The following is a 22,759-nucleotide window of genomic DNA, read 5'->3' as shown; positions in this document are numbered from 1 at the left end:
ATAGTCCCACGTGGTGGATGCCAGATGGAAACTAATGTAGTCTGGGATCTATATGAACCATATACTGTAGATATACACAGTATGGATTATTAACCCTCTCACTGACTGAGCTCGTCCAATGTGCTCCGTTCCGGGGCCACACATGTAGGTTCCACAGCTCTGGCTGGGGATGCCAAATCATGCCTTGTACTTGAGAGAGTAGGTCTCTCCTCAGTGGTATTTCCCATGGAGGGCTGTCTAGTATTTCTATCATTTCCGGAAACCAGGACTGATTTGGCCATTTCGCCAGAACTGTTTCCATGTCTTCTTAGACTTTGCTGATGATAGAATGAAGGAGGCGCACCGGAGGAAACACATACTTGCTTTTCGTGGCCATTTGTGAGCCAGCACATCCACACCCAACAGGGCTTGGGACATGGAGTACCAGAGGGGACAGTGGGTGTTCTCCACGGAGACAAATAGGTCGACTTCCGCTTTGCCGAATATCTCCCAAATCCTCATCACTGTCTGAGGATGAAGTCTCCATTTCCTTGGTAATACTCCCTGGTGTGACAACAGATCTGCTCCGAAATTCAGATGGCCTGGGATATGTGTCACACGCAATGAGAGTAGGTGATCCTATGGAGCAGGCGTTGTGTCATGCTCATTAATTGTGGCGATCGGAGTCCACCCTGCCGATTTATGTACGCCACTACTATTGTGCTGTCTGAATGAATCAGAACATGGTGATTCACAATGTTGGAATGAAAAGCTCTCAAAGCTAGAAAGACAGCCAGTAGTTCTAGGTTTTTGATGTGCCACGCCCGTTTCGCACCTGTCCAGGTGCTGAAATTTGGGTGTCCATCGCACACCACGCCACAAGCTGTGTTGGATTTTCTTCTGAAAATTTGACCCAGAATAACACCCTGTTGGTAGAAGACCAGCGCTGTCCATGGTGCTAGAGCAGCCAGATAGCAGCGAGTCACCGTGATGGCAATGCGCCCGAGGCTCCAGGCGCGATGTGGAATGTGCCGCTTAAGCCAGTATTGGAGAGGTCTCAAGTATAACAGACCTAACGGTATGATGGTGGATGCTGCTGCCATAAAACCCAGCATTCTTTGAAATGACTTCAGTGGCAATGTTTTCCCCAGTTTGAACTGAGACAGACACCGAAGAATGGTCTGTACGCGCTCGTTCGTGAGGTGCGCGCGCATGCTCACGGAGTTGAGATGAACCCCTAAAAAGGAAATTTGCTGGCTGGGGAAAAATATGCTTTTCACCCAATTGACATTCAAACCCAGATTTTTCAGATGGCAAAGCAGCAAGTCCCTTTGTTCGCTCAATAGTGCCTCTGATTGGGCTAGTAATAGCCATCGTTGAGGTAATTCAAAACACGCACGGCGTTCATTTTCAAAGGAGCAAATGCTGCATTGATACATTTCGTGAATGTGCGGAGAGCCAGAGACAGACCGAAAGGAAGGACTTTGAATCGATACACAGTTCCCTCGAACACGAATCTCAAAAACTGCCTGTGACACGGTGCAATTGGTACATGAAAGTATGCGTCCTTCAGCTCTATTGACGCAAACCAGTCCTGAGGACAGATGTGCGATAAGATCTATTTCTGAGTTATCATATTGAATGTGCACCAACATCCTCCGTGAACCACTCGCCTGAAGCTGCATCATCCCCATCATCAGAGCCACCAAAGGTAATGAGGCTGTGTGCTCCAATAGAGGACTGGAGCTCATCACGTGCATATTGCACAGGTGAGGATGTTAGATAGGAAGTTTGGGGGGCTTGCAGGACTGAACACAGCTCTCATGCTCATCAGACGGCGGGATGTGCCGTTTACATAGGAAACACTTGCGGAACGACATCTTTAAAAAGACACATACCACACAAGCGGTTCTTTCGTTAATAATGTATATATATAAAAAGGATACAGTAACTCCAGCCGGAGTGCTGTGGGAAGCAGGTAGAAGTTTCGCTGAAGCACCGTGTTGATCAACGACGAGTGTCTGAAGTGAAGAACCCGTTCACCGAGAGCATCTTCAACGGCGATGTGGAGAACTCTTTACCAGAACACATAGGGGAGTGGAAAGCTTCTCAGTGCAGGAACTGAGAACAGGCAACGAGTCTGTTCGCGTCTTGCTGAGAAGTTTCGTCCACTGTAAGTGTATATTGATGGTGAAGCAGAAGGGTTCCAAGATGAAGACGAAGTTTGTAGTCTTGAAAGAAGAAAATTCAGAAGAAATGGTGACTGAGCGGCCACTTATATAGGCTTACTGCGCACCTAAAAGGGCGGGGCTCAGACACCATTGCCAATCAGAAGATTGGTGTGATTGTATAAGGGTTTCAAGGTCGTGTAAGGACACTTCCCCATAGTGCTTACAGCAATGTCGATGTCACACCTGAGACTTTTGCCCTAGCGGCCACCAGAGGTCACTAGGTGTTTAAGAGACCTTTAGTTTGAAGTTTTGTTTTCCTTCTTGTGTCTCTGTTCCTGGTTCCTGCCCTGATTGTTTCCAGCTGTTTCTCATTTACCTTGTTTGCCCCAGTGTATTTAATGTCCTTGTTTTTGTTTGTGTCTTGGTCAGTTGTTGTTTCCTGTTATCCCCATGTATATGAAGTTTGTTCTGTTCCTGAGTTTTAGTTTTGTTTCGTTCTTGTGTTTTCCAAGTTTTGTATTTGGACTTATTGTCTTATTAAATCAAAGCTGCACTTAGATCCTGCTCTCTTGACTTCTTCCTGCATTCATCATTCATTCCTGCTTTGCAACTGCTGCATCTCAAACAGAGAGACCAAACCATAGAGCAGTATATGGAGCTTTTCTGCAGTCTCGCCCAGGATTTTGATTGGGGAGCTTTGTTTTAAGGACATCTATCGCCTTGGACTCAATGAGCCAGTGAAGTCCTGCATGCCTAGAGGCAGGTGTGAACTCTCTTTTGTAGAGTTCATTGACCTTGCTTTGATGTTCACATTCTCCCTTTACACTGTAGGGTATGGCGGGAACCCCGTGCTGCTACCGATGCTCATGCCTGCCATGGCCAACGAGCCAATGCACATGCCTCCCACGGCCAACGAGCCAATGCCTGCCATGACCAACACCCACGCCTGCCACGGCCAACAACCCTGTTCTTGAAGGCTCGTCCGTCCCAGAGCCAGCGTTGCCAGCCTCGTCCGTCCCAGAGTCAGCGTTCACACCCGTTTCAGCCCTAGTGGAATTTTCGGGGTTGCCACTATGGCTCTGCCCTTAAGTTGCTCCTTAAAGGGGGGGCTATGTCACACCTGAGACTTTTGCCCTAGCGGCCACCAGAGGTTGCTAGTTGTTTAAGAGACTTTTAGTTTGAAGTTTTGTTTACCCTCTTGTGTCTCTGTTCCTGGTTCCTGCCCTGATTGTTCCCAGCTGTTTCTTGTTTACCTTGTTTGCCCCAATGTATTTAATGTCCTTGTTTTTGTTTGTGTCTTGGTCAGTTGTTGTTTCCTGTTATCCCCATGGATGTGACGTTGGTTCTGTTCCTGAGTTTTAGTTTTGTTTCATTCCTGTGTTTTCCAAGTTTTGTATCTGGACTTATTTTCTTATTAAATCAAAGCTGCACTTAGATCCTGCTCTCTTGACTTCTTCCTGCATTCGTTACAGTCCAGTGAACTGAACTGAATCGAAAGGGAACTATTTTTATTTGATGTCACATGCATTTGAGTAGGATCATCTATACCATTTACTGTAAGCAACATAATTTTGCTTAAAAGCATATAAGACAACTTACCTAATAAATTAAGATATCAGAATTTATATAATTTTTGTGTTTTACTATCTATTTGTCAGTTACTGAGTGAAAAAGGCATTTAAAGAGCTATGAAACACAAAAACACATATTAATTGATACATATGTTTTGTCCAGATTGACAGAAAAAGATGGTGTAAATTATTCTTAGTTATATTTTTTTTTGTCCAGACTTCCAGAATCAACAATTAGGGAAGGTCACTGCATATGATGTAGACATAGTATTTCACAGCTATACATCTAGCAGTGTTTAGTTATTTGCGTAAGTATTCATCATGAGAAGGCATGTTCTACTCATTTGAGTGGTGCTTTTGTCCATGAATTCAGAAGCATGGATCGCAAATGTATTTACAAAGTGTAAAAATATTAAGGGAGTTGCATGTTTTCCCTCATCATGCTGATAGAGCTCCATGCCCTCCATCAATGACAGATTCAAGTATGTCTGAATTTAACAGGCATTTCTTTTTAGAGAGTTCCTAGAATTATGGACAGGTGGGTGCATTAAACAAATATGGTATTACTGCGGCAATTGTGGCATTACAGACAACATCCATGTTTGCTAACAGATCATACAGATCATTTCGAGATCTAAAAAAATCGCAAAGTTATCACCAGGGCTGTTTCTAGGCATATGTGAACTAGGCGGTTGCCTAGGGTGCCACCTGATGGGAGGGCACCAAAGAGGAGGCACCCTCCCCCCCACCCCACCCTGATGGGGGCGCCAATAGGGATCTCGCCTAGGGCGCAAGAGTGGTCTGAAATGGTACTGATTATCACAGAAGCAACATTTCAATTATTTACATTTTTGGAGCAGAGTAGAAAAGCTAAAACCAAACAAACCCTTTTGGAGCAGAGTAGAAAAGCTAAAATTAAACAAACCCTAACATTAGTGCAATAATGCAATAGTTTCAGCATTTATGTGTGGAGAATATTGTGAATATGAAATTACCTGTATTTGTGCATTTTGATATTTTTGATGGACAAAACCCTTCCAAAGACATATAGGGACAAATGGTAAAATGACAAACAGAGTGATAGTTCAAATAATATTTAAAATGTGTTCGTCGGGAGTTGGCTTGATTTAAGTACACATATACATATGTTTTCTTTAGATTTGATGTGGAATCGTTTGCAGTGGATAGGATATTACAGGTATAGTTCACCCAAAAACAAAAATTCTATCATCTTTACTCACCCTCATGCCATCCCAGAAGTGTATGACTTTCTTTCTTCTACAAAACACAAACAAAGATTTTTAAAAGAAAATTTCAGCTCTGTTGGTCCTCACAATGCAAGTGAATGGTGACCAGACATTTGATTGTAACATTATAAAAGTAATCCATAAGACTCCAGTGGTTATATCTATATCTTTTGAAGTGATATGATAGGTGTGGGTGAGAAACAGATCAATATTTAAGTTATTTTTTAACTGTAAATCTACACTTTCACTTCCACATTCAGCCACCTACTGATTGGGGCTGGTCACAGGTGGAGATTGAAAGTTAAAAATGACTTAAATATTGATCTGTTTCTCACCCACACCTATCATATCACTTCAGAAGATATGTATTTAACCACCAGAGTCTTATGGATTACTTTTATGCTGCTTTTATGGCATTTTTGGACCATCTGAGTTCTGGTCACCATTCACTTCACCAACAGAGCAGAAATATTCTTCTAAAAATCTTCATTTGTGTTCAGCTGAAGAAAGAAAGTCATACACGTCTGGGATGGCAGGAGGGTGAGTAAAAGATAAGAGGATTTTCATTTTTAGATGAAATATCCCTTTAAGTTTCGAAAGGCAGAGTTTACATTGAACAGTAATCTTTTTGCCCTATGCCTTTTTAAAAGTGAACTTATTTGAGTAATCCAGTGTTCAAATGCTGAGTGAGACGCTCCATTTTAGTGCAATTATAGTCACCAGGCTATAATCAGTTCCCTAACCCTCCCCTCCCAAAAACACTCAAAAACTTACCAAACTTACAGTATTTCAGTGGTAGGTTGATTTATAATATTTTTTTTTATTTTTTATAATAATATATAAAAATATTCATATGTAATCCATAACTGTGATTTGACTCTGAGCATTTTAAAATGTAACTTCATCTAATTACAAGTAATTGATTTTTGGAATACGATTACGTAATCCAGATTACATGTAATCCTTTAGCACATAGCACTGTATATACTATATATGTAATTCACAAATTCATGAGCCCATATAATCTTTAACATAAATGGTTAACAGGTTTGGCTTGCTGTCCTCAATGGAGGGGCTCGACTCAACTCAAATCAATGATACTGATATACCCCCCTACTACTGACGGATGGAGATGATTATATGGGTAAAAAATATAAAGGAGGAGTGGGGGAAGTGGAGGGATGCCAGGAGTACTGACACTGGGACAAAGTAAGCTAAGAGGTTGCTTACATACTCTGATAATTAATTGGAAGATTAGATGGGCATACTCCTCCTGAATTTACGTTTAGTAACTTCATATACTGCATATATACAGTATAACCCTTAGCTTGGTATTAATCTTTTTATTTGTTGTGTTTCTGAGAGCAGCAAACAAAAGAGCAATACACAGTAGCATATTTTAAATGAATACCACAGTTTTTAAGCCTTACAGTGTATAAGTTATGTGAGCAGCGAAAGCTTGAGTGACTGGCTGATCAATTAATTCACGGCTGGAGTCCACTCACGGCAGTAGGATGGTGACGTCAATGGTAATTGGAGTGAGGTTGAGGGGAGTGGCAGGATATCTATAAAAGTGAAACTGAAAGTAAAGAACAAGAGAGAGATAGCACATTACTGTGCGGAAGACTGACCCGTCCTCAAATCTCGTACATTTTCACACATTCAACAAAAATAGTGAAAATACACATAAGAACCGATGTGCGCAATTTACTTTCCTCTGCCGTTAAACTTTTGCCTGGCACCACAGCAGCGCATCCTGTGCGCACAGCTCTTGACAGCCCAAAGCATTGATGTCAGGTGCGCTCATGTAAACAAGGTCATTCTTGCGTGCGCGCCAGTTTCAAATGAGTGAGGAGGTGAATTAACTCTTAAATTTCTGTCTTTTCCTCACACAACACACTATATGACTTCAGAAGACACAGTATTGACATCTAAGGCATGAGTGTTATGGACGACTTTAAGATGTTTTGAAATGTGCTTTTGGAGCTTGGACAGCCACAAACACGATCCTCTCATCCCTCTATCTTGTGTATCACGGATGAAAAAGTAACACTGATTTTGAACGACGAAGGTGAGTAATGGCAGAAACGTCCACTTTTATTAAAGTTTATCAGTATCATTAATCAGGTGTTAATTATTGGCCAGAGGTCCCGACTGCTTCCGAATCAGCGCGTAGGCGGTGCTGTCACGTGATACTTGTTACTTTTTTCAGCGCTGGCTAGGATGCGACAGACTGGCTGTTTCAAATGCTGCGTGCTAGGTAGGATGTGTCCTTTGAAGGCTGCAGTATACTGAGCGTCCTCATTTAAACAAGCCTCGTTTAAACGAGATGGCCTTCATAGGACAAACGGAAACGGAACGTAACATGGTTGCTATGAAAGCACGCCACTCTTTAACAAGTGTGAGCACTTTGAGTGAGAAGGGAACAAAGTCCCGTTAGAAGGGAATGCATGAGGTACATTTTAAGAGAGTTATAATGATGTAAAGAGAAAAGAAAATAGATTTTACAGGTGTACATTTAGTCTAATACTTTATTTTAATTATATATTAATATAATTACACGTATTATATACTCTGCACCCATCTACTGAGGTACTTCAACTTGGGAATTAACATTACTTGCGTTCGAACATCATATTTACGGGCATTTTGGCGTAATGTTTTTTAGAGATTTCCGTTGAAGCAAAGAATTGTGGGTTGTGAGTGCCCACGAAGGATACACCTCATGCATCCTCTGAATTCCCATGAAATAAGGTCGCATTCGAATGCTGCATTCAAAGTGTCCTACTCGCTTTTATGAAACGAGACAGCCTCGAGACGTATGCGGCCGAGAAATGCGATCTCCAGAGGATGCATCCACCGAAATGAGACACAGCCAATCAATTATTATTACTGAATGAGGATTAAAAAAAAAACTTTTATAAAGACTGCTGAAGCTTAATTCCATTTATAGGTATGAATCCTTGCAATCGTCAATTTGTAGTAAAAAAAATAACTATTCTAGAGTACAATTGTCTCCAAAGAGATATAAAACTGTCTGGTAGTTAAATGCGGATGAATGGAGGATTTGGGTTTCTGAGCGGCCAAGCGTCCCCTGGAGTGAATTGTAACTTTCCATTCAGTTTTTATTGTATTTTAAATAAAACCTTTTTCAGTAAAAACAAAATGATTTTCGATTAGATTACTTGGATGAATATGAATAATGCCAGAATTTTATACCACCCCTTTAACCAACAGTGTTTAGTAAACTCATTACTTTTCGAATGTTGTTTCGTTCATTTTCTGTTTTCTATTAATTTCCTATAACGAAGATACTGTGTTTGATTCAAATCTTCTTATCATCATAAGTGACTTTATACAAACATCTTTTAAAGATAAATATACAGTAGCAGCAAACACTTAAAACCGACTGTATGTATTGTACAAGATTGTGTTCATAGCAGTTTGTTAGTCATTTGAATTTGGCTTCATAGACACTTCAATGAAGACAGTAAATTACAGGAATACAGGCTATCTGGCAGTTTTTATATTTACTATAACAAGAATATGAATAAGAATAAGTAATAGTAATATTTTGTTGTTTTGAAAGATATGTATAAAATGTGTGATAATGTTTGCAATAAATACAGGGAACATTTTCAATAAGTAGCATAATCTACCTTATGACTCATTCTCTTGAAAAGGTACAGTTGTTCTTGCCCTTCAGAGACTAGTTTTGTGTGAGCTGAGGGACAGCGGTGAACCGGGACAAATGATCACACGGGATGCATTTAGAGGCTCTACCACAGATGAGTTGAGATATGTTGACAAGACGTTTACATACCAGGGTACTTTAAATGTCCCAGAACAAGTGCTGAAATTACGTCTTGACTTCTCCATGTGGCGTCATGAAAATTTATACCTCCCATTCTGCATTAAAACTATCAAAGGTTATCTTGAAAAGAGGAGAAATCAAGTGAATAGAAAAGGTAAACTGACTTCCCAGCCTAACTAGTCAGACAATATTAATGCAGGAAACATACAACTTATAAAGCTACAAGTATTGTGATACATGTTAAGCTCCTGTTGTATATTGGGGGTCTTCAACTGCTTTCAGGCCAAGGACCCCTTGTTACATTTTGTATATAGTAACTAATAAACATTTAGCTGACCTGTAGCTTTTCAACTTTAGATCTAGTTTAAGTTAATTTAATCTTATTTTGTTTAACCCATACCCCCCCCCCCCCACCCCCACACACACACACAAAAGTTGGCAGAACCCCTTTTGAAGACCCCTGTTCTATACTGTACATGTCAAAGAAACAACCATCCCATCCATTTAAGGCTCAATTTTTCCCTCTTTAAAGCATTAAATGTGCATTTCTATGCAAATGCACAATTTTTTTTACAGAGAAACCCAGAGTCAGACTCATCCAGAAAGCAAACACAGATTCTGGAGGATCTCTGGTGAGTTGTCTGGCATCAGGATTTTACCCTTGTCACATCAACCTGACCCTGTTCAAAGATGGGCAGCCAGTATCTGATCATGAGATCACTGGAGGAGATCTGCTGCCCAATGGTGATGGGACGTACCAGATGAGGAAGAGTCTGGAGATCAGTGCAGAGGAACAGAGTGAGAAACACAATTACACCTGTTCTGCTACACACCTCCGTCTGGACAACAAGATGGATGTCAGTTTGGGTATGAATGGGATGAATGTTTACATATAAAAAAAGTAATATTTTAACCACAGTATTTGAGATTTTGTTTTCTCTAACTTCGTTCATGTTTTAGAGTATCCAGGGGAACCATTTAAATCAGTGATTTCCTCAGTCTTCGTGGTTTTGGCATTAGTGTTGGTGTTTGGGACTGTTATTGCTATAATTACATGGAAAAGGCGGCATGCAGGTACAACAAAAACTAAAGGAATAACAAATGGCCAAACAATCCTAAAACAGATATTAGATAAAAAATATTTGTATTTACTTTTTGCCATTAATAATTCTTACTCATTCTTAATCATTGATTAACTAATACATTTGTTGTTCATTTGTTGTTATAGATTCCTCTAAAAGTGAATATTTATCTGCTTCTAGTGATTACATATTTATTTATTTATTTATTTTTTGGATAATGTTGCACACTGACTGAAAGTTCCAGCTTGTTATTTTTATGACAGTTATTGTTAGTAAAATTCATATAATGAATAATTTCTCATGTAATTTTCCAATTAAGGAATTTAGTTTTTGATTTATTTGCCTATCCATCTTACTCATCAATCAGTTTCATTTTTAGCATCTGATGAACATGTGGACGCAACGCCATAAAGTTTATGTAATTCTGACATTGTGATGCTACATGGATGAGGGAAGCGACATCTTCAAACAATGAGAGCTAAAGTAATGAGAAGCTAATTCTGTACAATTCTTGCTCAATTCTTGCTCAGAAGCACAATTAAATTAAAATAAAGTAAAATTAAGTAAAACTACTTAAACATATACATTTAATGGAGAAACAATGTAACCGAACATATACATACCATAGAAATATTTGCTCTTGTAAACAGATATACAATGTTATGACTGCTTCAGATTTAGTATGTTGTGTGAACTGAGCATACGGAAAGCTTTTTACTATTTTCAATATAGTGCCCTAGCTAAATATGTCAGCTGCAGATAATGAAAGAAAGTTTTTAAGGGTTTATGTTCAAAACCTTAGCCAGGAGTTAGATTATCTCAAGCACAGTCAGCAAAGTCATTGTTTTATCTAGTATTAGCCTACATAACAAAGAATTAATTAGTTCCTCTGTGATGGCATGTGATAGCTAAATACAGTGCAGAATATATGCATTGTATCTCTCTGTCCACACCTTGGGACACCCATCAGGGACACCTCGCAGAGTATCTTCCAGTGTCAGCCATCAACCGATATTGTATCTGCTCTCAAAAAAGAGATGATTCTCATCACTGCCTGTATCTATCATGTTACATTATCACAAGATGAACTCTTATCTTACAATAATACACAAGATGATAGTATTTCTTCACCACATTTAAATACAGAGAACTGTAGCAAGTTCTTCAACATGCTTGGAACAGCCTATCTGTAAAAAAACTGCAAGTGTTCCTAGAAGCAATTATGATGTTTTAAAGGCATACTCACAGCAATTGTTGTTTGTTTTTTTGTTTAGTTTGCATGAAGTTAATTGATAAATAAGAAATATTCATGGCATTATCTTTGAAATTAACACACACACACACACACACACACACACACACACACACACACACAGACAGATAGATAGATATACACTGTATATATATTTAGATACTGTATATATATATTATGACTAATGAGTTTTGGTTCTCACAGTTTCTTACTTTACACTAAGGTTCCCTTTGTAAAGGGTTTATAAAGAGGTTCATTAATGACTAATAACTCATCTACAAATGCATTATAAATCATTTATATGCAGTTGTAACAACATGAAAAGGTTGACTTTCATGCAATACTTGTCAAATAGTGAGCCAATTTAAACTCACATGGTATATATGCTTAATAAAGGTACTAATCAATACTTCTTTTAATCAAAGTTGTAGTGAGAATATGAATGAAAGAATGAATGAATGTTACAGTTATATAGCGCATTTCTGACACTATACTCAAAGTGCTTTACACAGTGAATAGGGGACTCTCCTCAACCACCACCAGTGTGCAGCATCCACCTAGATGATGCGATGGTAGCCATAGTGCACCAGTGATTTGGGGGGATTTGGCCAGGACACCGGGTTACACCCTTACTCTATGTCAATGCATAATGCAAGAATAACGCTGGCACCAACTGAAATGAACTGGGCCTCTCACAACACACCAAAGTATGTGTGATCACCTGACACATAAGGTGTGTATGTGTGAGTGAGTATGAATATCAGACGGCCACTGCCTCAATCCTCTGGACACCAGCTAAGGTGTTTCAACTTAACAGTCTAAAAAATTATCCAAATGGATCATTCAATAAATTAGAAATATGTAAATTGGAGGGAGTTGGTCATCTGAATAATCTGAAGGATTTGTGAGATTCAGCCTAACCCTTTAGAGCTCTTCTGTATCATCAACACAAGGAACACACAGTTGTAATAAAATGTGTTTTATTTACAAAAAGATAAACAAGAATAACTAACAAAAACTACAAAATTGTACTAATAAGTTAAAGAATAATATAAATGAATAGGTAAATAAAAGCGCATAGCATGGAAAGATGTATGTGGTTGAATTTGATGCAGCAATGGCAAAGTATGACTATAATCTTATGAAAGATGAAGTGATGTTTCTCTGTTAATTAATAAGGTGAAAACATTCATAAACTGATAGTAAACTGATAGACCTATGAGTTCAGTGATTGCGACGTCTTCCACTGAGGCTCAGGGCCACATTACAGTGAGAAAAGAGCTGGATTCTGTTTCAACATCCTTGGTTACGAAGGAACTGAGAAATGCTGATCTCCTGGAAGCACAGAGAGGCTTCTTGCAATCCGGAACATACAGATATACAGCCCACATGTCAGCGCAAGTTTCTTTATCTGGAACATGTACAGTAGATGCATGAAACTTGAAGGTTTTCTCGCCAGAGCTAAACCTTGTCACTGAGGGTATCTCCCTGGTATGGGGATTCCGAACTTGCCTTTGCTAAAAGTCTCTTGTAGTGAGACTTGGTACTTGGTCGATCATCAACTCTCTCTCTCTCTGTCTCTCTCTATCTATCTATCTCTGTGAAGCAGAGCATTAGCACGTTGGATGGTTTTTATTTGTTACATCTCCTACCACTCTGGCCAGAGATTCAGAATAAAGGTTATCTGTTACAATCTCCTTCAGAGACTCAGAACGAAGTTTGTCATATTATGTTTTGTCTCCTTTCTCTTGAGAGTCGAGGCGCAGAACGTTGTATCTCTCATTGCCTTTGATGTTGCATTTTCTGTTATTGCCTCCCGGCTCGCCGGCCGGAAACACAGAATGTTGATTATTATTCTGTTATTGCCTCTCTCTCGTGGAGTAAGACCTGAATGGAGAAGTGTTATAGAAGTGTATCCTGTTAACGACCCTCTGGACGGGGAATCAGGACAAATGTGTGGCTGTTGTAAGTATGCTTTTTACCTTCATGATGAGGAGGAGATTTCAGTTTGATGCCTTCTTGTTTCAGAGTTCTGATTGGGTGTCAAGATCAGAGGTTGAACACAAAGTGTGGCCCATCCTTTGTCCTTTGTGTGGAACATTTGCATATTTTATAGTACATAGTTAGAACAGTGTCTTTAAAGTTTTATCTGTGCATTGTTACCTTTCCAAATCTCTTTAAAATACTCTTGGCATTTTTTTGAGGACATAGAGACCAAACATGATATTGAAAGATTAAGTATTACGCATACATTAATTTATACCATCATAGTTCAATTTGTGTGAACTATTGTGCTAATCAAACAACTGCAATTTTCATAACAGTTCTGTGAACAAACATGGAGTGGATGTGTTGCAGTTGGTGTCCATGTTAGGAGTAAAAGATTGTACATTTCTGTCTTTGTGATTTCTTTTTCTTCTTGATGCTTCGAGAGGTCTTAAAGAATTGTTATGGTCCTTAGCTCAACTCTGGTCTTAGGCCTTAGGATGGGGGTTTAAGATGTTACTAAGGAACCACTAATGGACCAATGAGAAGTCATTTCCAATGTGTTGTAAGGTGGAGGGCCTTCTTTATGAAGTATCTGGTAGTTGTCCGAGCAGCTTATCTGATGGCTGTGGTTGGCATTTGTTTGTGTTGGTCCTGCCATGATCCAATCAAAATGGAGCCACTCTTCTTTGCTGTGACAGTTAAGGAGAGGCTCTTCCATAAACTGGCTCCTGGAATGTCATCTGGTCCGATTGTTCACCACAAAATCATAAAATATCATAATTCATGATTTAGGCCATAATGCAGCAATTAAAGATTATTATAGACAGGATAAAAATTGTTGTGTTTGTATTCCTTAATCTAATGTATTGACTCACTTTGCTTATTGAGTTTGTGACAAACGAATGCCGCTACTCATAGTGGTAACCTATGAACCAAAGTTGGAATGTCTCGGCCAAAACACCTTTCAGGTCTTCATGTTCATCCACAGCAAGAACGCATACCTATAACTTTGATTTCTCTCACTTATCTAAAATATATCTATATTCATGAATTACTTTCATTTTATTGGTCATTTATGAAGTAAGTATCAATATCTGTATCTTTTAATACAAGTCTTAATGTAAGGTGGATTTACAAACTTATTTGGCAACCTAAAAAAAGTACCATAATGCAAGCTGGACAACCATGGCCTGTTTATTGAGTTACCCGTGAACCATTTACTGTATTAATGACTTACCAACATTAGTATGAAAGTGTACCCTAATGTAAAGTGGACATTATTGATTGTGAACCATTTATTAATTAATTACCAACATTAAAGCTGCACCAGTGGTTCTCCATTTTTTCAGTACACAACCTCCCTTTGTAACAAGAAAAACATTTCAGCCCCTCCCCAATAATGTAATCGAAAATTATAAAAAAATAAAATAAATATTGTTTCTCATTTTTAGTGAAAAAAATGCTTTTGAAAGATTTAACCACAATTTCATTCATGTTGTGAAAAAAAAGTTTTATTACACATACAATGAAAACTAAAGGATAAGTTACAATCTTCACTAAAAAATAATCTAAATGAATGAACTTTTGTCACTAGGTTATTCTGTTATTTTGTGAATACTTTATGTGTAACATATATACATAAAAATGGCAAATGTTGTCAGAAATGACTTTATTACATGAGACAGGGGGTGCTTGACCCCTCAGAAAACCGAATCCTCCATTAACCCACATTTAACAATGTGAATGTTTAATACTGTATCTCATTGGAGACATTTTTACACTAGAGACTAAATGGATAATTGCAAGGACTTGTACCTGTGAATGGAAATAACCCTCAACAGTCTCTATAAAAGTATTTTTAAAATCCTCATCCAGTAATATCAAACGACTGTGATTGGCCCATCCTGGCCAGCGCTGAAAGAAGTAAAAAGTATCATGTGACAGCGCCATTTACACTCCTGCCAAGTCTTCTGAAGCCATATGTAAGTGTTGTGAGAGGAACAGACTGAAATTTAAATGTTAATTCACCTCTTCACCCATTTGAAAATAGCGCGCAATCAAGAACGGCTTGTTTACATGAGTGCTGCGAGTGCACCTGACACCATGAACACTTTGAGATATCGAGAGTTGTGCGCGCAGGATGCGCAGCGGTGCCAGGTGAAAGTTTAAACAAGGCAGGAGAAAAGGCAGAGAAAAAGAAATTGCGCACATTGATACTTGTGTGTATTGTCACTATTTTTGTTGAATGTGTGAAAGTAAAAGAGACTTGAGGACAGGTCAGTTTTCTGTGCCCCCCTTGCAATACCTCCGCACCCCCCCTACAGGGCATGCCCCACACTTTGAAAACCACTGAGCTACACTATGTAACTTTTGACCCTCTAACAGTTGAAGCATAAAACTGCAAGTTACTTGCGGAGGAACACTTTACGTCAGTGATTCGGCACTGCTCTTGTGGTGGATGAATCTCATGGTTTAAGCGAGGACTCAGAGATTACCTGCAGAGCAGAGTCATGACAAGCTATTTTCATGTTGATATTATGTTATTCGCTTAAACATTTATAACTGATATTTCTTACTTTGAGGAAGATAAACAACACTCTTAATTATATTTTAATATGATTATTAAAGTGTTTCAACTACACCAGCATTTCCCACCCTTGGGTGCTGTCTGGCAGGGGTGCCGTGTGAAAAATAATTCTGTTAAACACATGATACATCTCCAGGGGCGTAGCTACGTGGTGACCATGGGTGGCCAGTGCCACCCTTGATTAAAACTTGGCCACCCCTCTGGCCACCCCTGTTGTGCAAAGCACTCTTACCGCACTGAGAGCTGACTTTTTTCTCTACTCAAAGTCCAATGATGCTGACACAGACAGTCTGTGAGCGTTTGAAGCCATCTGAAATCAAACACCGCATGGCTACAGAATTAAGTCAGAGCTTGATACTGCCGGTATTTTTTAGCATCGGTAGTTAATAAATTATTGAACTGAGCAGAGATTTCGTGGCACCATTAGCCAGTCGTTGCAGAACCCTGCAGTTTGGGAATCACTGAGCTAGACTAACGTCTTTGGCCGTTGTGTTTCCTAGTTTATTCAGCATCTTGAACAGGAGCACTGCTTTTTTATATGCCATATCAAGTTATAAAGAACTTCACTCTTTAAAAAAATGCATCTCGAAATTAATTACAAAATTAAATTTGACCGCCTTACAAAGGCATGCCACTGGAACGTTATCATACGTAGCTGAATCTATGTCATTTAGGAATAAGATCGCATGGGTGTCTGAATCGAGATCACAATCTTTTAAAGATTAATTGTGCCGCTCTACTATGTTGTTACAAATTAGGAACATTAGGCAAGTTATCGGAAACATTTTCTCTTTTTGTAATGCTATTTGACAGCTGTAACAAAAGTTTGATTGGCCAAACTAAGGAAAATTTGTATGGCATTGGAAATAGTTTGGTAACTTTACATTTCTTATGTTCATTTGTGATTCATCAAATATCATGTAACTTGGGTTCAGATCAGACAGAGTATAAAAATGCATGACAACACACATGGTCAGGAGGCACATTTGAGCAGCAGACAGTCTGGGGAAAATAGCTTAAAGGATAGTAAACTATAGGATTGGCCACCCCTGGAGTGCAACATTCACAATGGGTAATTAGGCAAAGAAATTAATAATGCAGCATTTTCCTTCAGGTTTAAAGCACACATTTAATTTTTTTGGGGCAATATGAAGTAGTGTAGTTCCAAAAATGTACTGTGATAAACTCTTTTGCCTTTGGTTTCATGAAAAAATGATCAGAATTAAATTAACTGGTTATAACTGGTTACCAGCATTTGCAGTTGAAGTCAGAAGTTTACATACACTTATGTTGAAGTCATTAAAACTCATTTTTTAACCACTCCACAGATTTAATATTAGCAAACTATAGTTTTGGGAAGTCGATTAGGACATCCACTTTGTGCACGACACAAGTATTTTTCCAAAAATTGTTTACAGAGTTATTATTTCACTTTTAATTGAATATATCACAATTCCAGTGGGTCAGATGTTTACATACACTTAGTTAACTGTGCCTTTAAGCAGCTTGGAAAATTCCTGAAAGTTATGTCAAGCTTTAGACAATTAGCCAATTAGTTTCTGCTAGGATGTGTAATAAATTGGAGGTGTACCTGTGGATGTACATTAAGGCCTACCTTCAAACTCAGTGCCTCTTTGCTTGACATCATGGGAAAATCAAAAGAAATCAGCCAAGACCTCATAAAAAATATTTTGGACCTCCACAAGTCTGGTTTATACTTGGGAGCAATTTCCAAATGCCTGAAAGTACCATGTTCATCTGTACAAACAATAGTACTCAAGTATAAACACCATGGGACCATGAAGACATCATACCGCTCAGGAAGGAGACACATTCTGTCTCCTAGAGATGAACGTAGTTTGGTTTGAAATGTGCAAATCAATCCCAGAATAACAGTAAAGGACCTTGTGAAGATGAAACAGGAGGAAACAGGTAGACAAGTATCTATATCCACAGTAAAACGAGTCCTATATTGACATAACCTGTAAGGCTGCTCAGCAAGAAAGAAGCCACTGCTCCACAACCGCCATAAAAAAGCCAGACTACAGTTTGCAAGTGCACATGGGGACAAAGATCGTACTTTTTGGAGATGTGTCCTCTGGTCTGATGAAACAAATATTGAACTGTTTTGCCATAATGACCATCGTTATGTTTGGAGGAAAAAGGGTGAGGCTTGCAAGCCGAAGAACACCATCCCAACTGTGAAGCATGGGGGTGGCAGCATCATTTTGTGGGTGTGCTTTGCTGTAGGAGGGACTGGTGCACTTCGCAAAATAGATGGCATCATGAGGAAGGAAAATTATGTGGATATATTGAAGCAGCAACTCAAGACATCAGCCAGGAAGTTAAAGCTCGGTCGCAAATGGGTCTTCCAAAAGAACAATGACCACAAGCATACCTCCAAAGTTGTGGAAAAATGGCTTAAGGACAACAAAGTCAATGTATTGGAGTGGCCATCACAAAGCCCTGACCTCAGTCCGATAGAAAATTTGTGGGCAGAACTGAAAAAGTGTGTGCGAGCAAGGAGGCCTACAAACTTGACTCTGCAAACTTGGTTTTGTCAGGTAGAATAGGCCGAAATTCCAGCATCTTATTGTGAGAAGCTTGTGGAAGGCTACCCAAAACGTTAGACCCAAGTTAAAACAATTTAAGGCAATGCTACCAAATACTAACAAAGTGTATGTAAACTTCTGACCCACTGGGAATGTGATGAAAGGAATAAAAGCTGAAATAAATAATTCTCTCTACTATTATTTTGACATTTCACAATAACTGACCTAAGACAGGGAATTTTTCTACGATTAAATGTCAGGAATTGTGAAAAACTGAGTTTAAATGTATTTGGCTAAGGTGTATGTAAACTTATGACTTCAACTGTATATATATATATATAAACAGAAAAAAACTGTTAAGCTGACATTTATGTGGATTCATACAGCCAAGGGGCTATCCAAAGTTGTAAGTTAAGTTTAAATGTTTAAAACGAAAATTTATTTTCAGACATTTTTCTACCCCAAAAGTGGACGTTTCTGTAGAATGACCCAGATATGGATTTAACCACTGAAGTTCATATGGATTACTTTTAAGCTTCTCTTATGCGATTTTTGGAGCTACAAAAGATCTGATCACCATTAACTTGCATTGTATGGACCAACAAAGCTGAGATAATCTTCTAAAAATCTTCATTTGTGTTCAGCAGAAAAAAAAGTCATACTCATCTGGGATGACATGAGGGTGAGTAAATGATGAGAGAATTTTCATTTTTGGGTGTCCTGTCCCTTTAATCGTTGTTGTACTGTGACCTTTTGTCCAAAACACATCATGTTTTACATGCTGCCTCAGACTCAAGCTTGGTTTGCAACTCCACTTTGTTGTAGGCTTTTAGTTTTAAGTGGAATATGTCAAGCCCAAAAAAATGATCCGGGGGCACTGAGACGTTTAATGCAAAATTTTAAATATAAATGAACAAATATTGAATAGGAAAAAGTTCCAATTTTGTGAGGTTGGTTGGCATAAGGTCGTGTTAGTGTATACGGTTGTGGTGATAGGGGCATAGCCGAGTGACATCTGTGGAGAGCGAGGCCGCAAGAGGAAGAACGTTAAGGATTGACACCTGTGGGAAATTATCTCTAACAGCTGTTTGTGTTTGCAGTGACAGCTGGGAGGGGAGAGAGAGAGACGCATGCAGCAGTGATCGTGTGCGCATTTAATGTTATGCTGAAAAGCAGGTCTTTGTGTGTGCAATAAAGTATTTACGTTGGACATTTTACCCGGCCCTCGTTTCCTCCTTCAAATGAAAGCTAGAGACTTATCACAACGGTATATGGTAGGCAATGTGGCATTCACCAGTTTTCTATAGGGCAGCACGCAGTGCTTGAAGTGGAAGAAAAAAAGTGTAGGTCCTCTCCTTGTATTAAACTTTATTTTATTTTTTAAAAATATATGATAATGTGAGACTGTTTTTGTTCACAATATATGTTTATTTATAAATAAATAAATAAACTTGGGGTTTTATAGTATACGGAAGGGCTCTTCAACTAATTTCTTGCAGGGGCCAGATTATCCAGATGAACACTGAACTGGGGCCAAACATTTTTTCCATATTAATTTTTCCTAACACTTTCACCTTTTTCTCCTAATTTGGAATGCCCAATTTCCAATGTGCTTTTTTAAGTCCTTATGGTCGTGTAGTGATTCACCTCAATCTGGGTGGTGGAGGACGAATCCCAGTTGCCTCCGCGTCTGAGATCGTCAACTTGTTGACTTGTTGAGCTTGTTGAGCACATAGTGCGGCTTCACGCCATCCACTGCGGCAATCACGCCCAACTCGCCACGTGCCCCACCGAGAACGAACCACATTATGGCGACCACGAGGAGGTTACCCCATGTGACCTACCCTCCCTAGCAACCGGGCCAATTTGGTTGCTTAGGAGACCTGGCTGGAGTCACTCAGCACGCCCTGGGATGCGAACTAGCGAACTCCAGGGGTGGTAGCCAGTGTCTTTACCACTGAGCTACCCAGGCCCCCCCACACTGGCATTTTTAACACAGAACCTAAAGATACAAAACAAAAGGCATAAGGATAAGGTCACAACCTGATTGGACAGCTTTTATGATGTATATTTTGCGATGGAATTTGCCGAACATCCAAAACAATGCTGGCTGCTGGGCTAAATGTGCTAAAAGTGATTGGCGGTCCTCATCGAATAAATGACTTGCATTATATAAAGACATTACATCATACCAGGAGAATCTGAGAAGTGGTTGTACATAAGAAAAACTGCCAGTACTCTGTAGACTAAATTAAAGAAGTGCAGGTACTGTGTACCGGCGAGTACCCGCCCACTCCAAGCACAGCAGCTAAGGAATTCCTGAATGGGAGGGGCCCTTTGGTAGAACTTTCCTGCTATTTTTACCTTTATAAACAATCACAGCCCAATACAGAGAGTGCTGTGATTGTGAAGGTAGACGGTCGGGTGGTTGGCAACACTGGCGTGTGACTGAAGTAGAGATGGAAGGAAGTGGTATAGATTCCGAAAGTGATCCGGAGATGGAGGATGGATTTTTTGGCAGGGAAATTGAAGGGGTCAGAAATAGTAACTGAAGTTTAGTTGAAAACTGAAAAAGAAAATTTGGAGTCAGGCTTCCAGAATTGATAACGAAAGAGAAAATCAACAGGTCAGAAGACGAAAGGGAGAGTACAAGGCGATGACAAATATTTGGTCAGAATCAGTGGGTACATTAAACCCAATAAGAGGAACCAAATCTCTGAAGGAAGTGGTTGGGAAGATCGAAAGTGCATAACTGATGTGAAATGGTAAACTGTTGCTGTTCTGTAAGGATAGCAAGCAACAAAAAGCAGCTATAGAATTGAAGTCACTCCTAGGAATTAAAGTGTCAAGTTCTTTAAATGGAAGAAAAGAAATGCGTAAGAGGAGTTATTACAGGGGTTCCTCCTGATGTCTTAATCGATTCAATCAAGCGAAATCTATCAGGGGTGGCAATGATAGGTGTAAAACACTTGGAATATGTTAGGAATAAGGAGAAGATAGACAGCCTCTTAGTTATTGTTCACTTTGATGAGGAAAAACTGTCTGATAGAGTGTTTTTGGGATTTCTAAGTTATGTGGTTCTAGTTACTAGATGCTATAAGTGTCAGAAGTACGGTCATGTGGCGGCTATATGCAAAGGGATAGCAGCGTTGCACAAGGTGCGGTGGAGACCATGAGTATTGGAAGTGTGGGCAAGGAGTGAATCTGAAATGCTGTAACTGCGGAGGCGATCATAGTACTGGTTATGGTGGCTGCCAGGTTAGGAAGGATGCTGTGAAAGTTCAAAACATAAAGTTTTCAGAGGGAATAAAATATGCCGAAGCAATAAAACGTGTTCAGGGGACTGCACAGCAGAAAGAACAGACGCAATTATCCCCACCTGTGCATGAGAAATGTATGAATTGCTGTAGAGTGGATGATAATTCAATGGTGGTTGATAAAATGTCATCTTTTGCGTTCATGGCAGAAGTAGTTAATTGCTCCGCACAAACGGAGAGCAAAACGGAAAGGATTAGAATCATTCTTAGGGCAGCTGGAAAGTATTTGGATGCAGAAGGAATTACAGTGGATCAAATAAATGAAAAGCTTAAGATACAAGTTTCAAACACACAGGAAGCATGTGGAGGCTCGTAATGGTCTTTATCATCTCGCAATGGAATGCTAGAAGTTTACTATCAAATGGACAAGAATTTAAGAAATGTATCAATGATTTTAATACCAAACCTCATATTATATGTATTCAGGAATCCTGCCTTAAACCACATTTGAATTTTGTGTTACAAGGTTATTCAGCAGTACGTAGGGATAGGAACACTGGATATGGTGGTGGGGTGATAACGTTTATTAAATTATGAGAAGGGTTCAAAGAAATCACTGGAAAGAATTTTGTGATAATATCGGTGAGATGACAAATATTAGTGAAATATGGGGAATGATCAGGAAGATGGGAGGGATCCAAACTTTCAGTAGTATACCTGCTCTTATTAGTGGGGATAAAAAAATTATCAATAACAGTGAAAAGGAAGAAGTGTTGGCTGAGGCCTTTGTTAAAGTTCATTGTAATGGAAATATATCAGATGATATGAGAAAGAACAGAGAACAAACTTGTGAGAAAATCTGGAAATCTTGGTTTAAAGAGGCCCCTCTGGAAGCTCAATAGATGTTGATTTCTCTTTGTATGAACTGAAACAGGCTCTTAAGGGGGTAAGACATATTTCTACTGGGAAGGATGAAGTGTGTTACGAAATGATTAAGCATCTTTCAGATATATAATTAAATACCATCCTAGAAATGTTTAATAACGTGTGGGAATTAGGGAAACTCCCTTCCTCTTGGAAGCACAGAGTCATAGTTCCTATAGCAAAACCTGGGAAGGATCATTCGTTACCAACAAAGTGTAGACCTATAGCCTTAACCTCTAACTTGTGCAAATTAATGGAATGAATGGTTATATCTTGGATGAATTATGCCCTTGAAACCAAGGGTCTTTTATACCCACATCAGAGTGGTTTCAGA

At 39.2% G+C, this 22,759-nt stretch overlaps 1 protein-coding gene across 1 annotated transcript; it reads left to right on the top strand.

Moving 5' to 3' along the window:
- Positions 1-8,665: 8,665 nt before the first annotated feature.
- LOC127437363 (major histocompatibility complex class I-related gene protein-like) lies at positions 8,666-10,275 on the top strand. The gene is made up of 4 exons (XM_051692185.1): positions 8,666-8,936; positions 9,359-9,649; positions 9,743-9,856; positions 10,232-10,275. The coding sequence occupies exons 1-4, from the start codon at positions 8,720-8,722 to the stop codon at positions 10,273-10,275; spliced, it is 666 nt and encodes a 221-aa protein (XP_051548145.1). The 5' UTR covers positions 8,666-8,719.
- Positions 10,276-22,759: the final 12,484 nt, after the last annotated feature.

The sequence above is a fragment of the Myxocyprinus asiaticus genome, chromosome 48 (genome assembly GCF_019703515.2).
Source record: "Myxocyprinus asiaticus isolate MX2 ecotype Aquarium Trade chromosome 48, UBuf_Myxa_2, whole genome shotgun sequence".
In the NCBI taxonomy this organism is placed as follows: Eukaryota; Metazoa; Chordata; class Actinopteri; order Cypriniformes; family Catostomidae; genus Myxocyprinus; species Myxocyprinus asiaticus.
This window is presented reverse-complemented; position numbering and strand designations above follow the sequence as displayed.